Raw genomic sequence first — 19,310 nt, 5'->3', positions numbered from 1 at the left:
GCCCAACCATGTAGATTCTGGAAGGGAAACTTGAGGCCCTTGTTTTGAGTCTCATCTTTACCCACCAGTGCTGCTCATTCCTGAAACTTTTGTGGATTCTGTGATGTACGCATGATAGATTCTTATTTCTTCACTGGCTGTTTAAGCTGTGTCTTCCTTGTATTTGCTTGCTTTCTTTTTTATTGCAATTTTCTCATTCTCTTTGACTCCACGTTTACGTGGAAGCGAACAATAAAAATAAATCTTGGCTACTTTTTAAGGGAAAGACTTAAATACAGTTCATGTGTCATTTAAAAGTCTGTTAGGTCTGTTGAAATGGTTTTCAGGTGTGTACTCCTTCCTGAAGCTTTTTTTTTTTTTGATGCTTCCGACTAGAATTATCACCATCTGAAAGTCTTTCCTTTATAGGGTAGGTAAAAGGTATCAGGCTTTTCTGCCCTCCTGCCATTAGGATTGATGATGGAACCCTCCGGTCCTGAGTGTATGCCTGATGGCGGGCACCTGGAGTAGGGTGTGGGCATGCATAGGTGGGTACACCTGAGCTAAGAGACTGATTTATAAGGGTGGTGCAGCAGAGTGCGGTGTGGTGGTAGTGCAGTGTCGAAGGTGGAGGAGTGGAGTATACGAAGGAGTACAGCGACTACAAACAACGGCGAAGATGATGTGGCTGCTAGAACCGTTCATAAACCTACCTGGAATGGGTTGGTTGCTTTACAACTGGCGTAGACGGCAGGACGGTTCGAAGCAGGACGGCTCTACACAGACGAAACCCTTTGGAACCTGGGGAGGGATTGCTGGGTGCCCAGCCACGAGCAGATGGTACTCGGTGGCCGACCTCCTCGCCCAGTGGGCACCTCCCCAGTTATGGCCAGAGGTAGATGGATCCCCAGGTGTAGGCTAAGGTAAAAGGTATCAGGCTTTTCTGCCCTCCCGCCATCAGGATAGATGAGGGAACCCTGTGATCCTGAATGCATGCCTGATGGCGGGCACCTGAAGTGGGTACACCTGCGCTAAGACTGTGCTTTTAAGGGCGGCGTCACAGGGACGCCAGAAGCCGAGAAAGCAGCAGCAGAGGCCGAAGAGAAGCCGAGATCGCCAGAGAGCCCAGATAGAGTGAAGATTGGCTGGGGGCGGGGAGGCTGGCAGTCCTCCCAGCCCCCCAGTGCCCCTGCCTGCCACATACCCGCTGAACCCCAATAAAAACCTGCAAAACCACTGAGGACTCTGACTCCTCCTTTACCCGGTCTGCATGGGATCAGAAAACCCACACTGTGTCCTGTTCCTGACCTTTACACCAGGACAGGACAGAGCAGCCAATGGGCTGAACTGCGAGCAGTATGGATGGTGGTGGCCCATGAGCCTTCCCCTCTAGTAATCTGTACTGACAGTTGGGCTGTGTACAGGGGTCTGACACTGTGGATTTCCACATGGAATGTAAATGACTGGACAGTTATGCATCGCCCATTGTGGGGCCAGGCCTTATGGAAAGATCTATGGGATCTGGGGCATCAGAAGCAGGTGACTGTTTATCATGTCACAGGACATGCCCCATTAGCCTTACCAGGCAATGATGAGGCAGATACCCTAGCCCGGGTTCGATGGCTTGAAACTGCTCCAGGGCGGGATGTTGCGCAGTGGCTACACAGATGCTTGCTCCACGCAGGGCAGAAGACAATGTGGGCCACTGTGCGTGCCTGGGGTCTACCTGTAACTTTAAAAGAAATTCAGACTGTTTGTGAAACATGTGTAGTATGTTCCAGGACTTACCCCTGGAGACCTTTTGCATCTACAGGCCAGGTGTTGCGGGGGCAGGTACCCCTGACATGCTGGTAGATTGAAATCATTGAACCACTACCTCGCTCCGATGGACAACAATATGCGGTCACCTGTGTGGACACTGCTACCGGGTTATTGGCAGCTTACCCTGCTCCACATGCGGACCAAAAGGCAGTTTTGGCAGCACTGGCACACCTATGTGCTGCATCTGGACATCTGCTGGTAGTGGAGAGCGACCAAGGGACTCATTTTATAGAAGCCCGGGTGAAACAGTGAGCCAAGAACATGGGTGTTGAATGGAAGTTTCACACTCCCTATAATCCCAAAGCTGCAGGGATTATAGAGAGGTATAATGGCCTGCTGAAGCAAGGACTAAGAGCCACTGCCCCCACTCAGACGCTGGCCGGGTGGAGCCGACGTCTATGGGAGGTGTTGCAGACATTGAATGAGAGGAGCAGGAGAGGCGGCCTGGCTCCAGTGGAGGCATTGCTGCATCGTGCCGCTGCTCCCATCCAATTACAAATAAAGAGTTCAGACATCTTATTAAAACCGGGACTTGGATAGCAGGGCAACATCCTATTGCCAGCCACAACTGGAGTGGACCCAGGGCAGATGTGTACTGGGAATGGCCCTGGACAGTGAAGGCTCCACACATGTGCTGGGTGGCTCTGATAGCCCCTTGGTGTTGTGGCCTGGAGGCCGATTTACAGATAATACCATGGGTGACTGCGCAGTGGCCGCCACGGGTACATGTTACCCACCCTGGTGTGGCAGGTCAGCGGGCAATCCTCAAGGGGACATTTGTAATAACTCTGTGGCCCATTATGAGCTCTCTACTCCTGCTGCATGTAGAACCCACTGATGCCTCTTCACTGGCAAAGAGAGTGTGGTACTCATGACCTGGAAGGCCACTGATGCCAGCGACAATATTGTCCTCAGATACCAAATTAGCATGTATATTGCCAGATGGGAGGGATCTCCCATTGCTGGTACCAATAACTTCTCTGTCTTTCCGCCCCTAGGAAAATTGAGTTTAGTCATTTTGTTATGTATTTCATTTGCTTTTGTGGGCCATGGTTGCAGTGTTCATAAAGACTAAAAGAACCATAAGGACTGTAGGGCAGGAAACCCTGAGGGGGTGGAATGTAGGGTAAGGTAAAAGGTATCAGACTTTTCTGCCCTCCCGCCATTAGGATGGATGACGGAACCCTGCGGTCCTGAGTGCATGCCTGATGGCGGGCACCTGGAGTAGGGTGTGGGCATGCATAGGTGGGTACACCTGAGCTAAGAGACTGATTTATAAGGGTGGTGCAGCAGAGTGCGGTGTGGTGGTAGTGCGGTGTTAAGGGTGGAGGAGTGGAGTGTATGGAGGAGTACAGCGACTACAAACAACGGCGAAGAGCATGTGGCTGCAAGAACTGTTCATAAACCTACCCGGAATGGGTTGATTGCTTTACACCTTCCACTTTGGAAATTTTTCCTAAGACTCTTTGCTATCTCATTTTTATATTTGCATGCTTTTCTTGCTCTCTGCCCTGTGCCCTCCCTCACCAGCCCATAACTCATTGAAGACCTGCTGTGATGTCTTCTACAGAGATGCTCAATGCAATTTGTTGCACTAAGTGCTTTTCTTGTGAAATGACAGCAATGTATTAAATACTGAGTATAGTAAAGGAGGGATTTAATACAATAGTGCAAAAGAAGATTAAATTCAGATATAAAGATGTCTGATAATCTTTAAGCCTGGTGTAGGGTAAGGTAAAAAGTATCAGGCTTTTCTGCCCTCCCGCCATTAGGATAGATGACGGAACCCTGCGGTCCTGAACGCATGCCTGATGGCGGGCACCTGGAGTAGGGTGTGGGCATAGGTAGATGGGATTCGACTGGACTTTTAAGCGGCGTCATGGGGATGCCAGCAGAAGCCGAGAGAAAGAGAAGCTGAGAGAAGAAGAAGAGAAGCAAACAGAATGCCAGAGAGCCCAGATAGAGTGAGGATTTGCTGGGGGCTGGGAGGACTGCCAGCCTCCCGGCCCCCCAGCCTGCCATATGCCTGGTAAATCTAAATAAAAGACCTGCAAAAGCCACTGAGGACTCTGACTCCTCCTTTACCCGGTCTGCTGGATCAGAAAACCTGCACTGTGGTTTTCCTGCCCCTACAATTGGCGTAAGTCGGCAAGATTATTCATGCAGACGGGTATTGGAGCCCTCTGAAGACCTGGAGGGACTAAGGAGTAGCAAACTGTGTTTGCCTGTGACAACACTGGACGTATCATGGCGGCACAGGAGATGGACAAGGTCCGGGAGCTGCGGGACGAGACCTCAGCTGGAGGAGGAGATGCCGGAGAGGACCAGCCAAAGACCCCTGAGGCAGCAAGAATCACCAGGGAAGATAAGACCATGATTCAGAGCTCGCCAGTGCTGATGCAGGGAGAGGCCTAATGGACTTGGACTGACAATCCCGCCAGAAGGCGGAGGAACCTTGGCAGGTTAAGTTTTGGGATCCTGGGGGAGGATGCTATCATTTGTAAAACCCAGAAGATGGGAATCTGGGGGTGGCTAGTAGGCCTCGATGGCCAAAAGCAGCCTGTGTATGCCCAGCAGCTAGGCAGAGGAAAAAAGCCAATTTTGAGAAGGCAAAAGCTGGTGCTAAGTTGGGAAGCCCTGAGCGCCTGTTAAGCAGCTGAAGACCAGTGAGTCTCTTAAAATCACCTGTGGGTGATGCCCTGCTCGTTGTAGAGAGAGGGTGAGGAGCTGAGGAACCCGTCCTTGGGGGACAGGTGGGGACCGTGGCTTGGGGTGGAGCCCAAGCCAAATGTAGAGTTTGTATCCAAGGATCCCTGATGCATGTGCTTCGTGCAATGGGTTGGCCTGAGTGCAGGGGTCTGTGAGTCCCACTAGTGGCTATGAAAGCCGAATGTTGGAATGACCGCAGACAGAAACCCTGAGGGTTGGCGATTACCCCCAACAGAATAGAATCACCAGTCTCAGTGAGTGCATCCTGGCGGTGGATGCAGTGTGTAGCTTGTGACTGAGACCACAGCCAGAGAAGGCCAGGAAGCCTGATGGCTCCTGGCATGTGACAGTAGATACTGTGAGTGGTTCCCCTCCCTTGAATGAGCAGTGCCTTCGGTGGCAGAAGTGGTAGATCATCTGCTGGTACCAATAATTGTCTTTTGCCACTAGGTTGGTGCCCTGCCTGGACTTATTTGTGTTGTATTTTGTGATGTATATTATTGGTTTTTGTGGGCCATGGCTGCAGTGTTCTATTGCCAAGAGAAACATATAGACTGTCTGGCAGAAAACCCTGAGGGGGTGGATTGTAGGGTAAGGTAAAAAGTATCAGGCTTTTTCTGTCTAGGATAGATGATGGAACCCTGCGTTCCTGAATGCATGCCTCATGGCAGGCACCTGGAGTAGGGTGTGGGCATAGGTAGATGCCCAGGGATTCACCTGGGCTAAGACTAGGCTTTTAAGGGCAGCATCATGGGGACCCCAGTAGAAGCAGCTGAGAGAAAGAGAAGCCAAGAGAAGAGAAGCAGAGAGAATCCCAGAGAGCCCAGATAGAGTGAGGCTTTGCTGGGGGCTGGGAGGACTGCCAGCCTCCCGGCCCCCAGCACCCCTGCTTGCCATATGCCTGGTAAATTTAAATAAAAGACCTGCAAAGGCCACTGAGGACTCTGACTCCTCCTTTACCCAGTCTGCTGGATCCTGCACTGTGGTCTTCCTGTCCACTACACCTGGCTATTATGAAGTCTTTGAAAGTAGATACCTAAAATAACAAAGCATACATTTCTCCTTCTGCCAGGACAGGAAAGAATCAGGAGCTGACAGTTTTCCCAACAAGCTCGTGATTCTAGAATAGAGAACACAGGAATACTTAGTGTTGCCATATTATAGTATTTGTTTTATGGAATATTAAGTGTTAGAAATAGTCTAAAATGTTAGTAAAAGCACCTGAGATAAAATAATGTTTTAAATTTTTTTTAGTAACTAAACCCATGCAGAAGTTCGTACTTACAATATTTCCTCTTAAAAACTAAATATTAGTTTTTGTATATTGTAAAATTGGTTGCAAATTTTTATTATTAATTTTTCTTCCTCCTGCTCTTTATAATTTTCAGAAGGAAACTGTTGCAGGGTTTGAAATTATTCAGAGAAAGATGATTATTTTAAAATAAGACAATTTCTCTAGCACTATTTGGTAGGAACCCCAGGTTACATTTATTTTTAAAATATATTAATATTTCTTTGAAAAATCGCTTAGAGGAAGACTCAGTCTGCATGTTAATCCATAAAAGCCGCTGCTATATGAAAATCCTCAGTGGCCACCACTATGTTCTTTTGGACCTAAGTCAGTACCCAGGAGACTGATGGTAGTTGACTCATTGCCACAGGTGGGCAAACTGCAATGATTGTGAGACATGGGTATTTATTTTATTTTCAAATTTTCGGGCATCTTACACATAATTTGTTGGGATGTGACTTATGAAAACACATAAAAGCATTACTCTAAAAATTCCATTCTTTTGAAACCATGTTTTTGGGTGTAGTGTTTATAAATGCTAAAAATATTTTTAATGGTCTCCTGAGATTCATGGGATCCATGTGGAGAAGACAAAAGTGGTGTTTACAGTTCGACTTGGTTAATTTTCCGTATCCATATCACTCTTCTTTCATAATTTCTTCAGGAAAAATATAATCACATACAGATTTCTATTCACTTGCAACACAAAATTAATGCAAATTCCATTTCAAACTAACCACTATCAAAAGTCTCTGAAAGTCTGGTTTATATTTTTTGAGTGTTGTATGTGGGTGACTCGCTTAGATTTGAATTTTTCATCAAATGGTAAAGTTATGGGTATGGGTAACAATACCAGTATCATATTCTGTTTAGTTTAATGTCTTTTCTTTTTATCATGTCTTTTCTGTCTTTTCTTGTTATTACCTGCATTTCTGTGAAACTAATTTTTCTTGACTTATTAAAAAAGCAATCCTCGATTGTTTTTTACAGCTTATTTTTCTTTGACCATTTTTAGAGTTTTATTTTTGAAGGCATTAGTATAAATTTCAGTGAGAAGGGAAAATATGGCTGTCCATCACTGTTGTTTCATCACTCAAAGCAAAATGCCTTAGAAAATGCTTCTTGAATTCTAAACCTATGCTTTAATTTGTTCCACTATTTTCCTAGACATTGTGGAAGATTGTTTTCCTGTAATCAAATTTGTCTTGTATTACTGGGTCAAGAAGGCTATACTCAATAGTTGGCTATGCTCACTTTTGAAAGTCAGAAAAGGAAATTAGTTATTATTGACCAGAGCATCACTAGATTTTTCATTTTAATATAGGTCACCTACTTATTACATGTTTCACCTTTCCAAACTTCTTAGTTCTTTCATGGCATTTTAGATAAAATCTTCTCCTTTTTAACATCTAGAAAACCAACTCATGGCATTCTTTTATTTTTGTGATACACAAAGAGGACAGAAATCAATGTATTATCCTGCTGTTTGTCTCTTACTTTAAGGGTAAAGAAGAGGGGAACTCTGGTTATTTCCTTGTGTTTTTCTCTTCCCTGCTCTCCCATGAATACATGACTTGATTTATCTTGATCAGCCTAGTAACTTGCTCCACATTTTTCCAAAAGTGCAAAGCAGTTTCAGCTAAAAATACACATATCAAAATGCTCCAGAAGTTGTGGCCGCAGCTCAAAAATGCTGATCAATTTTGAAAATCTAAATCAACCTCGGCCATGAAACCGAGGGAAGAACCTTTGTGGTGGGGGACAGATTTCCAAAAATTCACCACAGTCCTGTTCTTAGCTGGAGTTTGTGCTGATGTTGCCAGACAACTGAGGAATAGATGCAAAAAGCAGGAAGCATTATTGAATTGAGCCCTAGTGCCAATTTGGGAAAAGCAAATTAAAATGTAAAAGAATATTTTTCCACTCCTGGCGTCTCCAGATAAAATGGTCAAATACATAGTTGCTGAAAAAGTCAGAGAAATTGCTAATTTTGCCAGAATGGCTAATTTTGTCAAAAAAACTGGTCCTTTTTTTATGTTAAAAAATGCCTACACATGTAGTTAAATTTTTTTTTTCTGAACCCAGATGAAATAGTTTTAATTTACAAATCTAACCGTATATACATTTAGGTCATGGAAGTATTTTGACAAAAATTACTTGTGTGGGGTCTTGTTTCAGTGTCTTTTGATTTTTTTTTCAGGTGCTGCTAGAAGAATGGATGATGATGATTTTGGTGGATTTGAGGTAATATGCTATGATTTACCTTTTCTTGATTCCTTACTTATTTTAACATTGTAGGATTAAATTGGTGTGTACTATTTTGAAAGTTTATTATTTGCTGTTAGCATTCATATTTTTTTCTTGGTCATTTTTAATGTTACACTGGAATAAAAAATGAAATAAAGGAAAAATAAAATACATCCATTCTAAAAGTGAAAACTGATGTATTATTATGGTACTACTTGGTTCAGCCTCTGGAATGGGTCTAAATGAAGGTAGTTGAGTACTACTACTAGATACCCTGAAGAGGACGTTTTAACCCCTGACCACCAATGGGCAGTGTCTGGGAGATGAGGGATGCTTGCTGATCATCTTTCACATGTTGGTGTGTTGACACCTGTAAATAACTAATTTAGTGCACTAACTTCATGGCCTTTTGGTGGCTCAGAGAGCTAATTAATATTAGTATTGTCACATTATTCTCTCAGGTTGGATTTGGATGCTTTGTAAGTGGAACTTGTTAGCTGAAGAAGCACTGTCTTTTCCTTAATCCATTTCAATGTGTGTTCATTTTATTGCAATATTTTATAACCCAGTTATTTTTATGGAGCCAGGATAGTCTTGCAGGAAAATCTCTGGATTAGGAGTCAGGGCGCCTGAGCTCACGTCCTGGAACTAACATCAAGTGAGCATGAGTGCTGCGGGGGTGGGGATGGGTGTGTGTGTGTGTGTGCATGAGTGCTGGGTGTGTGTGTGTGTATGTGTGTGTGTAGACTTTTACCTAGTTTGGTTTGGTAAAATGAGACTGTCCAAAAGAGTGAGTGTAATATATGACATTAATAGGAGGAATAAAATATTAAGTATTATTTTCAGTGTTTTAAAAATCATGAAAGAATAATGTGCATTTTTAATGTTAGGATCATTTTCTCTTTTGTTGATCTTTATCATCTGTTTCTGTGGAGCAATTTAGAGTACAAGCCTATTTGTTTTCTGCATTTCATTTAAAACTGGATTGTGTTTGGCTCATACATATATTTTCTATGTTTTCTTTAATATGTTAGTTTTGATGGGTGGTTAAGTTTTATTTACACTACTGAAATTAACAAAATTTTGCTAAAATTCCTTACATTTGGAGGACAACATGTTTTAGGTATCATCTTAGTTTGTTTTAGGAGCTATTAGTAATTTGAAGGTTAAAACTTAGCATAGTCTCCTTTATGTAAACCATGCCTGACTTAGACTTACTATATCAGGAAAAATACAGTGGGTAACATTCCTTAGGGTAACCACTATACTTCAGTGTTAATATTCAATTGATCTATACCTTTTTAATATTACATAGATACAGTGCTAACCAACTGTTTCAATTTAGTTGTGGTTAAGTTTCTTCCTTTTAAGTATCATCTTAGTTTGTTTTAGGAGCTATTAGTAATTTGAAAGTTAAAACTTAGCATAGTGTCCTTTACTTCAACCATGCCTGACTTAGACTTATTATATCAGGAAAAATACAATGGGTAACATTCCTTAGGGTAACCACTATACTTCAGTGTTAATATTCAATTGATCTATACCTTTTTTTTTTTTTAAATATAACTGATCTATACCTTTTTAATGTTACATAGATACAATGCTAACCAACTGTTTCACTTTAGTTGTGGTTAAGTTTCGCCCTTTCCACATCCTGTTATAGATATATAGAAGGTCTCTGGCCGGACCCTATAAACCACGTTCATTGTACATAGTTTACAGAGTAGCTACTGTATCCTGTGCCGCTCAGTTCAGTGGTAGATTGCCCTAATTGGCTGACAACTCAATGTAAACTCCATATTGAAGCTGTGACTCTTATTTTCAATAGTCATTTTGCTGCAGCCTCGACACTTAAGAGACAGAAAACTCTGTTCTCTGACCTACAATCTCAGCATTCAGTAATTGACTGCCCCTTAGTTTTAGAACTGTTTAATGAGAAGGCTTATTTACTTAAAATGTCAGCTTTAGGAACTCTCTAAATATTGAATACTTTTAAGTCCATCTAGTAGATTATTTAAGGGTTGAAATTAATCCTATTTTTTTAGATTGATCTCTAGGTTAGTATTTTGCTAATTTATGGAAAAGGACTTGGTCTCTAGACTATTAGAGAAAAGAGATTTTTTTAATATACATGAGTAAATGTATATGTGTAGGAACACGAAGATAAAAAGTTTACAAGTGAAAATGATTAAGGATATAGAAAATAAAAATTTCATTGGCAGGAGATAGATTTTAGTAAAGAGGGAATTCTTCAAGATAATGGAGCTCGAGGCTTGGGGGTGCTGTGAGTATTGGGCTGTGGCAGCAGCGAGGAAGGCACTGGGAGCCTTGATTGCTTAAACAGCATTTGTGCTTTTCAGATTTTCTAAAATCATTTTGCCTTTGTTTTCTAGGCTGCAGAGATTTTTGACAGTGGGAATGGTGAAACCCAGGCTACATCTCCTGCCATTCCTTGGGCTGCCTTTCCTGCAGGTACTGCTAGACAAGATGGGGTGTTTTCCTTCTGTAACTTTTTTTTAAAGATTTATTTATTTATTTATACAAGCACTGGGTACAGTCAGAAGCGCGGGAGGGCGAGAGAATTCACCAGAGCCAGAGCGGGGAGCAGAACAGGCAGAAGGACCGAAGTACACTGCTGAGGGGAGCAGTGGGCGTGGCAGGAGAGGTCTGTGTGCCATGTGGGACCCTCGCCGTGGCCGGGGATCGAACTGGTGCTGCAGAGGCTGCCGGCAGCTTCGCAGCCCAGCGGTCAACCACTGCACCACCGGGGAGGCCCTTCTGTAACTTTTTTGGCCTTTTTACTGCGAGCCGCTCTCTTCCTATCTGACGGAGGGCGTGTTCCAGATTTCATCTAGGAGTTTTTCATAGTGAGCTAGGAATTGCATAACAAGTGCTGCAAGGTGGACTGAGGTATACTTCCCAAAATGATACCAGGAACACTGTGGAATTAAAATACAGTTTACATTTCCTAATTTGTCTTAGTTTTAGGAAGGTGAGGTGCCAAATTATCTTTTAGGTTGTCTTGTTCATTAAAGGTGTCTTTTACATTCTAAAACTAATTTATCATCTCTGCCATTATTTTGAGAAGGTTTTTTTTTTTTAAAAAACAAAGTCATTGGAGGTATTAAAATTAACGTATTCAAGAACTTAAATACAAAAATAAATTCTTTTGTGAGATATATGTATTTTGATATATGGAGCAGATTTGTGATTTGGGAAGAATGATGATCTCATCATCCACTCATTTAGCAAATGTTTTTTGCATGCCTAATAGAAAATGTTCTTGAGGCTGTGTATGTACTGTTCAGTAGACTTTGAAGGTTGCTTGTGATTTCAATAGCCAGAGATGGGAAAGTGGAGAAAGATATTGAAGGGACAAATAAAAATGGACCACTGATATAAATGAGGGAATTGGATGTCACTAGTAGGATGGTTGTTATTGTTTGGGGCCTGATAGATGTTCCTTTGCCTGGAATTTTCTTGTTACCACTGCTGTCCTCTCCCACTGCCTTATCAGGCTAACTTATGTATGCATTATGCGTTTTCTCTTGCTTTCGCATTTCTTTTTCTGAGGCACCTTCCCTCAAAACCCCTTTTTATCCCTCTCCTACCCACATACATGTATGCACTATTTGGACTTTCACGTTAGGCATTAATTTTGAGGGGAGTTAGTCTCTCTGATCTATTGTCATGTCTTAAATGCTAAATGTAGTTCTTGGCTTATAGTCTGCCCTCAGTGTTTGTAGAATGAAAAATTAAAGAAAGACAAATGAATAACTGGATGAATGACCAGACTAGGGTGTAACTGACAGGAGAGCTGGGGTAATTAATATTTATAAATGCCTTAGGCATTTCATTTGCTGTCAGAGTTGTTTGTTATAAATTAGATGGGGCAACTCTACTATTTCCATTGTACAGATGACAAAAAGATTGCCTATGAAAGTTTTATGGAATATGCAGATAAATCTGTTTAGAAATGAAATTCATCTGCAAGATTGTCTCAGTTCTTCATCAGCAGGGCTATCTGATAGGATGGAAGGGTGAAGGAGCAGTGAAATTTGTTTTGAGGTTTGAAGCCTCAGTTCTGAAAGAATGTTACTAGAAAAGAAATAGAGAATTTAGAATGAACTGGTTTGTGACAGCATGGGGTCTTAATCAACTATCTTAGGCAAGTGTATCTAGTTTAGGAGAAAGACAGGGGTTAGGATTCTTGGTTTGGGAGATTTCCCACTGATAATGACAATTGAACTGGGGGATATCCCTGCTGCTTTGTAGGTATAGGATTAAGTAGAGAAACTGACTTGTCCATATGGAGAGAGCTGGAGGAAGGAAGAAATAGAAGACTTGAGAGGTCAGTCGAGTGTGGCTAGGACTGTAGCACATAATAGGGAGAAGAAAGCTTCAGTGGAGTAGTGGCCACTGCTGTTAGAGGCTATACAGATCAGTGAGATGTGAGACAGAAAGGTCAGTCATAAGTGATTTGGAAGGAAATGGTTTCAGCCAATTGGAAGTTGAAGCCAAAGTATACTTTATTTGTATGAAAGCAGGAATAGGGTCTCTTTTTCCATAATCTTTGTCTGTGCATTAAAGAATTGTATGTTGTATATTTTATGTATATATGTGTGTATGTGTCATACAGATGTATATAATATCTATCATCTGTTATCTATTATTTGTCTGTCAATCTATTATCTGTCTGTCCATTCATCCATCCACCCATCCGTTCATCCTTTGTTTCTACTTCCTCTTCTGAGTGAATATGATATCATATCTACATGTACCTATGTAGGTTAGTTCCTCAAAGCCTAATGAAATTAGAATTAAAAAACAACCCCACTAGTGTACACACACACACACACACACACACACTCTTGCTTTTTTGTCCTCATTCTCTTAAAATAAATCAAACCTGAAGAAAGGCCTCTTTGTGGGTTTCCTCAGTGACTTGCAGAAGTGGAGGACAGCAAACCTGGCCAAGAATTGAAGTTTAAGGGGAATTGTTTAGACCAGAATGTCTAAATAACGTCATAAGCATAACAATTTAATCATTTCCACACTAAGGACCAAAAAGATGGGAACCTTTAAGAGATCTAAAGCAGACTCTTTTCTGTGTAAGAAAAGACTAATTTTCATTTTGTCTGCTTCTCTGTTTACATTCCAAATGCTTGTAATCTATAGGAAAAATGTTTTTAAAAGAGGTGACTATTAGCCAAGTTTTACCACAACTTAAAATCTAAGAAGAGTACTCAGATGTAGTTTAAGTTTGAAAGTACCTGGAGGAGAATTCTTCAGGTGAGGATGAAAGATTTTGTTAAGGACCAGAGTAGTGGGCTTAGCCTTCCTTGTGATTTTCCAGATTTCATGCTCGTGGTCCCTCAGAAGCTATTCACAGAAGCAGTGAGTACATCAGCATCTCAAAGTATCTATTTATAGCCTGCAATACTGTTCATGAATCCAGATAACTGCATACATGCATCTGACTGGAATATCAGCATCAGTTATATAGTAGGACCTTTTAAAATACTAATTTATGCAATGCAATGCTGCTGATAAAGATGCTAGTCAGTAAGTAAAGTGCACTAGTGCATTCTTTCCACAAACTATTTATAATAAAATTTCAGTAACTTTTCAAAATTAATGTGCTTTAATACACACGTGTACATTTGTACATGTAAATATGTGTATATGTATATCAGAATAGACATAGGTAGATATTTTGATTTCTTCCTATTTCCACACTTTTATCTTCCATTGCAATTTCTCATCCCTACCATGCCCTTTTGAAACTTCATTTTTACCTAAGTACATTAGGCTGTTAGTAGTAGTTTGGCTTTAGTATACCTAAAGATTGAGAATCCTTGGGACTTATTTAAATAAATTCTTTTGTTCATTCGTCCATTCAATCATCTACTCAGTTATCATATATTTGAGAATGTATACTATATATCAGACATTTATGTGCTAGTGACTATGGACCTTACTCCATTTTCAGTGACGCCTTGTGAGAATTCAGGATGTTTGGTGAAATGTGGTGTTACTGCTGGCACATGCTTCTGTCAGTAACTTCAGCTTCCCTTCTCTGATAGCACTTGTGTGGGGTGCATTATGCTGCCATTGTACACAGTGTGGGTGGCACTGTGTTAGAGGCAGTGGCTGCTCACTCTTTACTTTCAGCAGTACAAATATAAATTGTCTAGAAGGCGAGGTGGGAGGCAAAACCTTGAATACTGTCCCTTCCAATATGTTTCTCAGTTCCTTCTAGCACTGCACAGACCACATTAGAATGCATTGACCATCAAAGGGAAAAACAAGTGGTCCAGATAGATACTTTAATCCAAATTAGCTCCTTCAAAACAGCTTATAGAGAGGGCAAACTAAACTGTCTGTCACAAGCCAGCCCTGTAGAAGGAAGAATGGGAATCAGACCAGCAGATGTTGAACCAAATAACTTAGATGTGGTTTGCTTTGCATCTGGAGCTATTTGCATACAAAGCCAACAGGAAAGTTCAAACATTTTTCTCAAGACATTGGCAGAGAGAAACCTGGAAGACAGATGCCTTTTTGATTTCATGGTTCAGTTTTTCCATTCTCCATTCTTCTGGCCAGGAAAACCTAGGACAACAAATCGGTCATTTTATTAATATCCCATTACTCTCCTTGCTAACCCTGTTTTTCCAGCAGAATCTGTGTTATACATTGACAGGAGCTCAGAACCTGAGTGCACAAATTGTTGTTTGAGGAAAAAAATTGTGATTTTTCTCCCCCCAAATTAATCTGTTATTTGCACATAGTAATAATAAACCTGGACTGAATTCATTGGTTTGAACTCTCTTTGTAGTGGAATCTGAAGGTGACTTATATGGTCACATACCTGCATTTTAATAGTTGAGATGGATAACGTTTAAAAGCATTCTGTTCCTTTTATTTTCTATTCACCTTAGTTTTTTTTTTTTTTTTTTTGGTCATGACATACATAGTGGATTTCCATTGTAGCATAATCATTTTATAATATTGATATAGATTATGTGAATGGATGATTGCTAGATGAATGCTGTTTGTTTCTTCATTTATGTGTGTGTTGTGTTTGTGTGTGTGTTTTTCCTCCCGGTTACTAACTCACCTTTCATTCTGGAGATACTTTTGTTAAGTGACTACTAAAATAGCTTATAAAGCTGCAACTTGCTACTCTGTATCTGTTAGTTTTTACATGGATTTTCAATAATTTACGGCCAAGCCTGTCTTCATTCAATACATATAATAGGGAATATGTCAGTGATACTTGTTATGACTTCAGAGATTAGGTTTATAGTGTGGTTTAGAGTCGAATGTCTTTGACCTTGGCATAGGAGTTCTGGCTTTGCTTGCTGTGAACTAATACTGTAAAATCTCTGAAACAGCTTTTCTATAAGTTGAAGCGCTAAATGATAGCCAATTATGTTTCCAGCTTTTGAGTTATGAGTTAATATTTTAATTTTTTCCTGGGTATAGTGTCTGTAATAGGAGTTACCTCCACTAGGTGAGTCTTGGTGCTCAATTTTCACCTCCTGGTCCAGCCTGTACAGTGCTAATCTAATGCATTGCATTTGCTCAATTGAGAACATAGCTGTAAGCATAGAACACATGTAATGGGAACAACTTTAGTACTTAAATATGATACTTTTCTATATATTTTTGTTATTATTGGTTACCATATTTTTTTTGTCTTATATTTTATGGTACAGTATTTGTTCTATGTGGTTATGAATGCCTTTTTAAAAAGATGGTGGTTAGATTTTTAGGAATTCATAGATTACAGTAAAAATATTTAAGAATAACTCTTTATAGGGATTTTTTCTTATTACTAGAAAATAAACCTTTTTTCCGTAAGATAGAACTTGTGCTCAGACTCTATCATTATTAACCTGAATTAGAAAAAGCAACAAAAGAAGAAAAAAATAATAAATAAGTAATTATTGCTGAGACAGAGTCTCAGCAATATTAGGAATCATTGCCTAGGGTATTGATAGCAATTTGTGAATTTCTGCTAAGCTGTTTTTCTGAGTTATGTTTTCCTGGCTTAAGAAAATATACTTTTTATTGTTTCCAACAAGTAGGCAGACATACATATGTAGTGCATGGGTGAAAGAAAGAAAGGCCAATAATATTCAAGGTAGGTAGTGAAGACTTTTTTTTTGATTGAGGCACATTGGTCATAATACTGTATATGATTTAGTGGAATAGATTTGGCTTCTTTTTTATTCTTATCCCCTCATCTTTTCATTGTGTTTGCTCATTGCAAATACCCATTAAAACTATTTTTTCAGATTAAGAAGAATCTAATATGGCAGAACCACACATTAAGCTTCTCTGCATTTGTCTGTTAAAATATAGTGTATATTTTTATAAGTTAATTAAGTAATTATCGCATGTATAACTTAGAGAAATTTCAGCTTTTTGTTTTTCAAGTTTTAATCTTATAATTATGTTTTACTTACCTGCTAAGGTTTACTGGAAAATTAAATTTTAAAGATACCCTATTAGTTTTCCGAAAGGCTAATGAAACCTTGTTTCTTAAGTGCATAACTTACAGCAAGACATATGCAGGTTTGGTCAATGATATAAACATTGCCGCGTGAGGCCATGCAAAGTAGACATTAAAATTAGTAAATGTTTTGGAACTAAAAAGCCTATATTCAAACATTTTCTGTAAGGAAGAGCTTACCTTCATGTAATTTTTTCATAAAAGTAATTTCTTCTGTTAATCATGAGTTCTATAAATTTTAAAATTTATAGAATTTAAAATTCTATAAAATTTCAGATTTTTTTTAATTGGGTGTTCATCTTTGGTATGTTAGATACTCTTTCTTTTAGCTTTGTCTTGAAATGACATTTCCTTTTAGGCAGTAGAGTTATACAACTTTACTAAATGCAGAATACAATTGCATTGCTCAGTAGGATTGGCCAAATTATTCCTGTCAAGCTTCCACCCCTCCTTGTTTTCACTTGCAGTAAATTAGTTAAGGTTTACATTTCATTTCATCTAAGCTTCATAAACACCATCTTAACTGGTCTTTTGGCTTCTAATTCATGCTGTACATGGGTTCCAGAATAGTTTTTATGTAGTGGAGTCCAAAACTTCTAGGTTCTTTTGTATAACTTGCAGGATCTAGTGTTAACTGATAATGGTCTAATACTGTTGATGTTTCCCTCACTTCTGCACTGTGCTCCTGCTATGGTTCTTTGTTCTGATTCTGCTGTCCTGCTGGGCTATTTTTCCCCATCTGTGCATGTTCAAATCACATCCTTCTGTTTAAATGTCTCTTCTCCATTGAGCTTTCCTCTGCCACTTCTCCAACCTTCCCTTCCCCCCACAGTCCCTGTCAAGTCTAGAAGTGACCTTTCATTTCCATTAATATTGTTTCATTTCATGTTTTATTTTATGGCATTGACATTTCTCTTTCAGGTTGACAGTTGACACCATGGACCCATGGCTCATTCTTGCTTCCTCCAATCCTTTTTTATTATTCATTCTCTCATCCTTTTAAATAGTACTGTTTTCTAGGGCTCTGTCCATGACTCTTTTATTTTGTTCACTGATGAAATCTTTATGTTGAGGATATCTAGGTCTGTGCCTTTACTTTTGCTTTTCTTCAGAGGTTCAGATTCTTTCTACCTACCTGGTTCTGTTGGTGCCTCAGTTAGCATGTCTGGAACATAACACATCCTTTCTTTTTCTGCTTTCAGCTGCACACATATTTCTTTTCTTTCTTTTTTTTTCTTTTTTGAAGATTTTTATTTATTTATACAAGAACTGGGCTACAGGCCGGATGCACGGGAGGGTGAGAGGATTCACCAGAGACAGAGTGGGGAACAGAATAGGCAGACTGACGAAATACACTGCTGAGGGGAGCAGCGGGCGGGACAGGAGAGATCTGCTGCACCATGTGGGGCCCTCACCAGCAGGCTGGGATTGAACCTGCGCTGCAGAGGCTGCGGACAGCTTCACAGTGTGGCGCTCAACCACCTGTGCCACCAGGGAGGCCCTACACACATATTTCTTTACTTAATGAATAAAATCACAGTTCCCTCATGTGCATAAGCCAGCTAGCTCAATCACTGTTCTTCCGCTTCATTGGTGACCCTGGGACCTCTGTTCACCATGTTTCTTCATTGTAAGCACTTGTTCCCTAAGCATGTTCTGTGGCTTTTGGCTCATGTGCCTTATTATGCTTATGCTGTCCTGTTTGTCCTAAAAAGTCCTAGTAAGACTTACACCATCTTGGGAAGGAATCCCAGCTTCTCCATTAAATGCTTTGTAACCTTGGCTGAGTCATTTAGTCTTTCAAGTATGTGTTTCCTTACCTGCTGAGAGGAAGTGCTTGTGGAGTCAAGTATGAGCACACACATATAATTATATACTCTCTACAGCTATGTATTCATCTGCTTGATAGGTAGTGTACACATTAAAATGATAATATCGATGTAAAAAATCACATATCTCTGTCTGAGTTGGTACTATTTAGATATTAATTTTCCTCTTTCTCTTGTTTTTTCCTTTATCTGGCAAGGTTTGCTACATTTTAAGTCTACCTAGGGATCTTGTCCTTTGTGAAGTCTTGCATAAAGATAGTTGCCATCCCTTTCTCCTTTGTATTTAATTTTCTGTGTCTTCTATTATGAGTTATAATAATTTCTTTGTATGTTATGGGAAACCTTTTATCTTTTTTTTTAAAGCCTTCTAGATTTGACATCCAGCAGCCCCTCATGTTGTACACAGAATTCAGTATGCATTAGTATATGTACTTTGCCACCAAGAAAAATTCATAGCTGCTTTATACTTTCAGAAGAATCTGTTAGAAGGTGAAGACTCATTCACCTAGCACATATTATTCACTCTTTCTCTCTCTTTACACACACACACACACACACACACACACACACACACGTTAGTCTGAGTAGTTCGACCTGACCTAAAATAGGATGACATATCTTCCTTTGTGGGACTTGCTTTTGTGTACTTTTATTAGCCTGTTTGGGAATATAAAAAGAATATGATTTTCCAAATAAGTGCTTTTTGAATCTAGTCAACCCTCCAAACATGTTAATTTATTCCTAAAAAAAGCTTTGTCTCAAAAAGCATTCTGATATGAGCAGCTTTTTGCCTTTGGAAATTCTATGTACAAACCAGAACAGAGAGTACATAACTCTTTCTGGTTTTATCTCCATTTATGCAAATAGTCATAGTAGTACAACACTTAAGTGGGCTTTTTTCCCCATAATATTG

The 19,310-nt window shown here is 40.1% G+C and overlaps 1 protein-coding gene across 5 annotated transcripts in view; it reads left to right on the top strand.

The window, feature by feature from the left end:
- Positions 1-8,014: 8,014 nt before the first annotated feature.
- Positions 8,015-19,310, top strand: part of CCDC91 (coiled-coil domain containing 91) — a gene marked incomplete at both ends in the record, with an annotated part of 199,459 nt that continues 188,163 nt past the window's right edge. For all 5 annotated transcript variants that reach the window (XM_084255107.1, XM_084255106.1, XM_084255108.1 and 2 more), the window contains 2 exons: positions 8,015-8,044; positions 10,441-10,519. In XM_084255107.1, the coding sequence (XP_084111233.1) occupies positions 8,015-8,044; positions 10,441-10,519 (109 nt within the window). The remainder of the gene's footprint in view (positions 8,045-10,440; positions 10,520-19,310) is intronic.

This window comes from Talpa europaea, assembly GCF_964194135.1.
Source record: "Talpa europaea genome assembly, chromosome: 15".
In the NCBI taxonomy this organism is placed as follows: domain Eukaryota; kingdom Metazoa; phylum Chordata; class Mammalia; order Eulipotyphla; family Talpidae; genus Talpa; species Talpa europaea.
The sequence above is the reverse complement of the archived record's forward strand: the minus strand, read 5'-3'. Positions and strand labels throughout refer to the sequence as shown.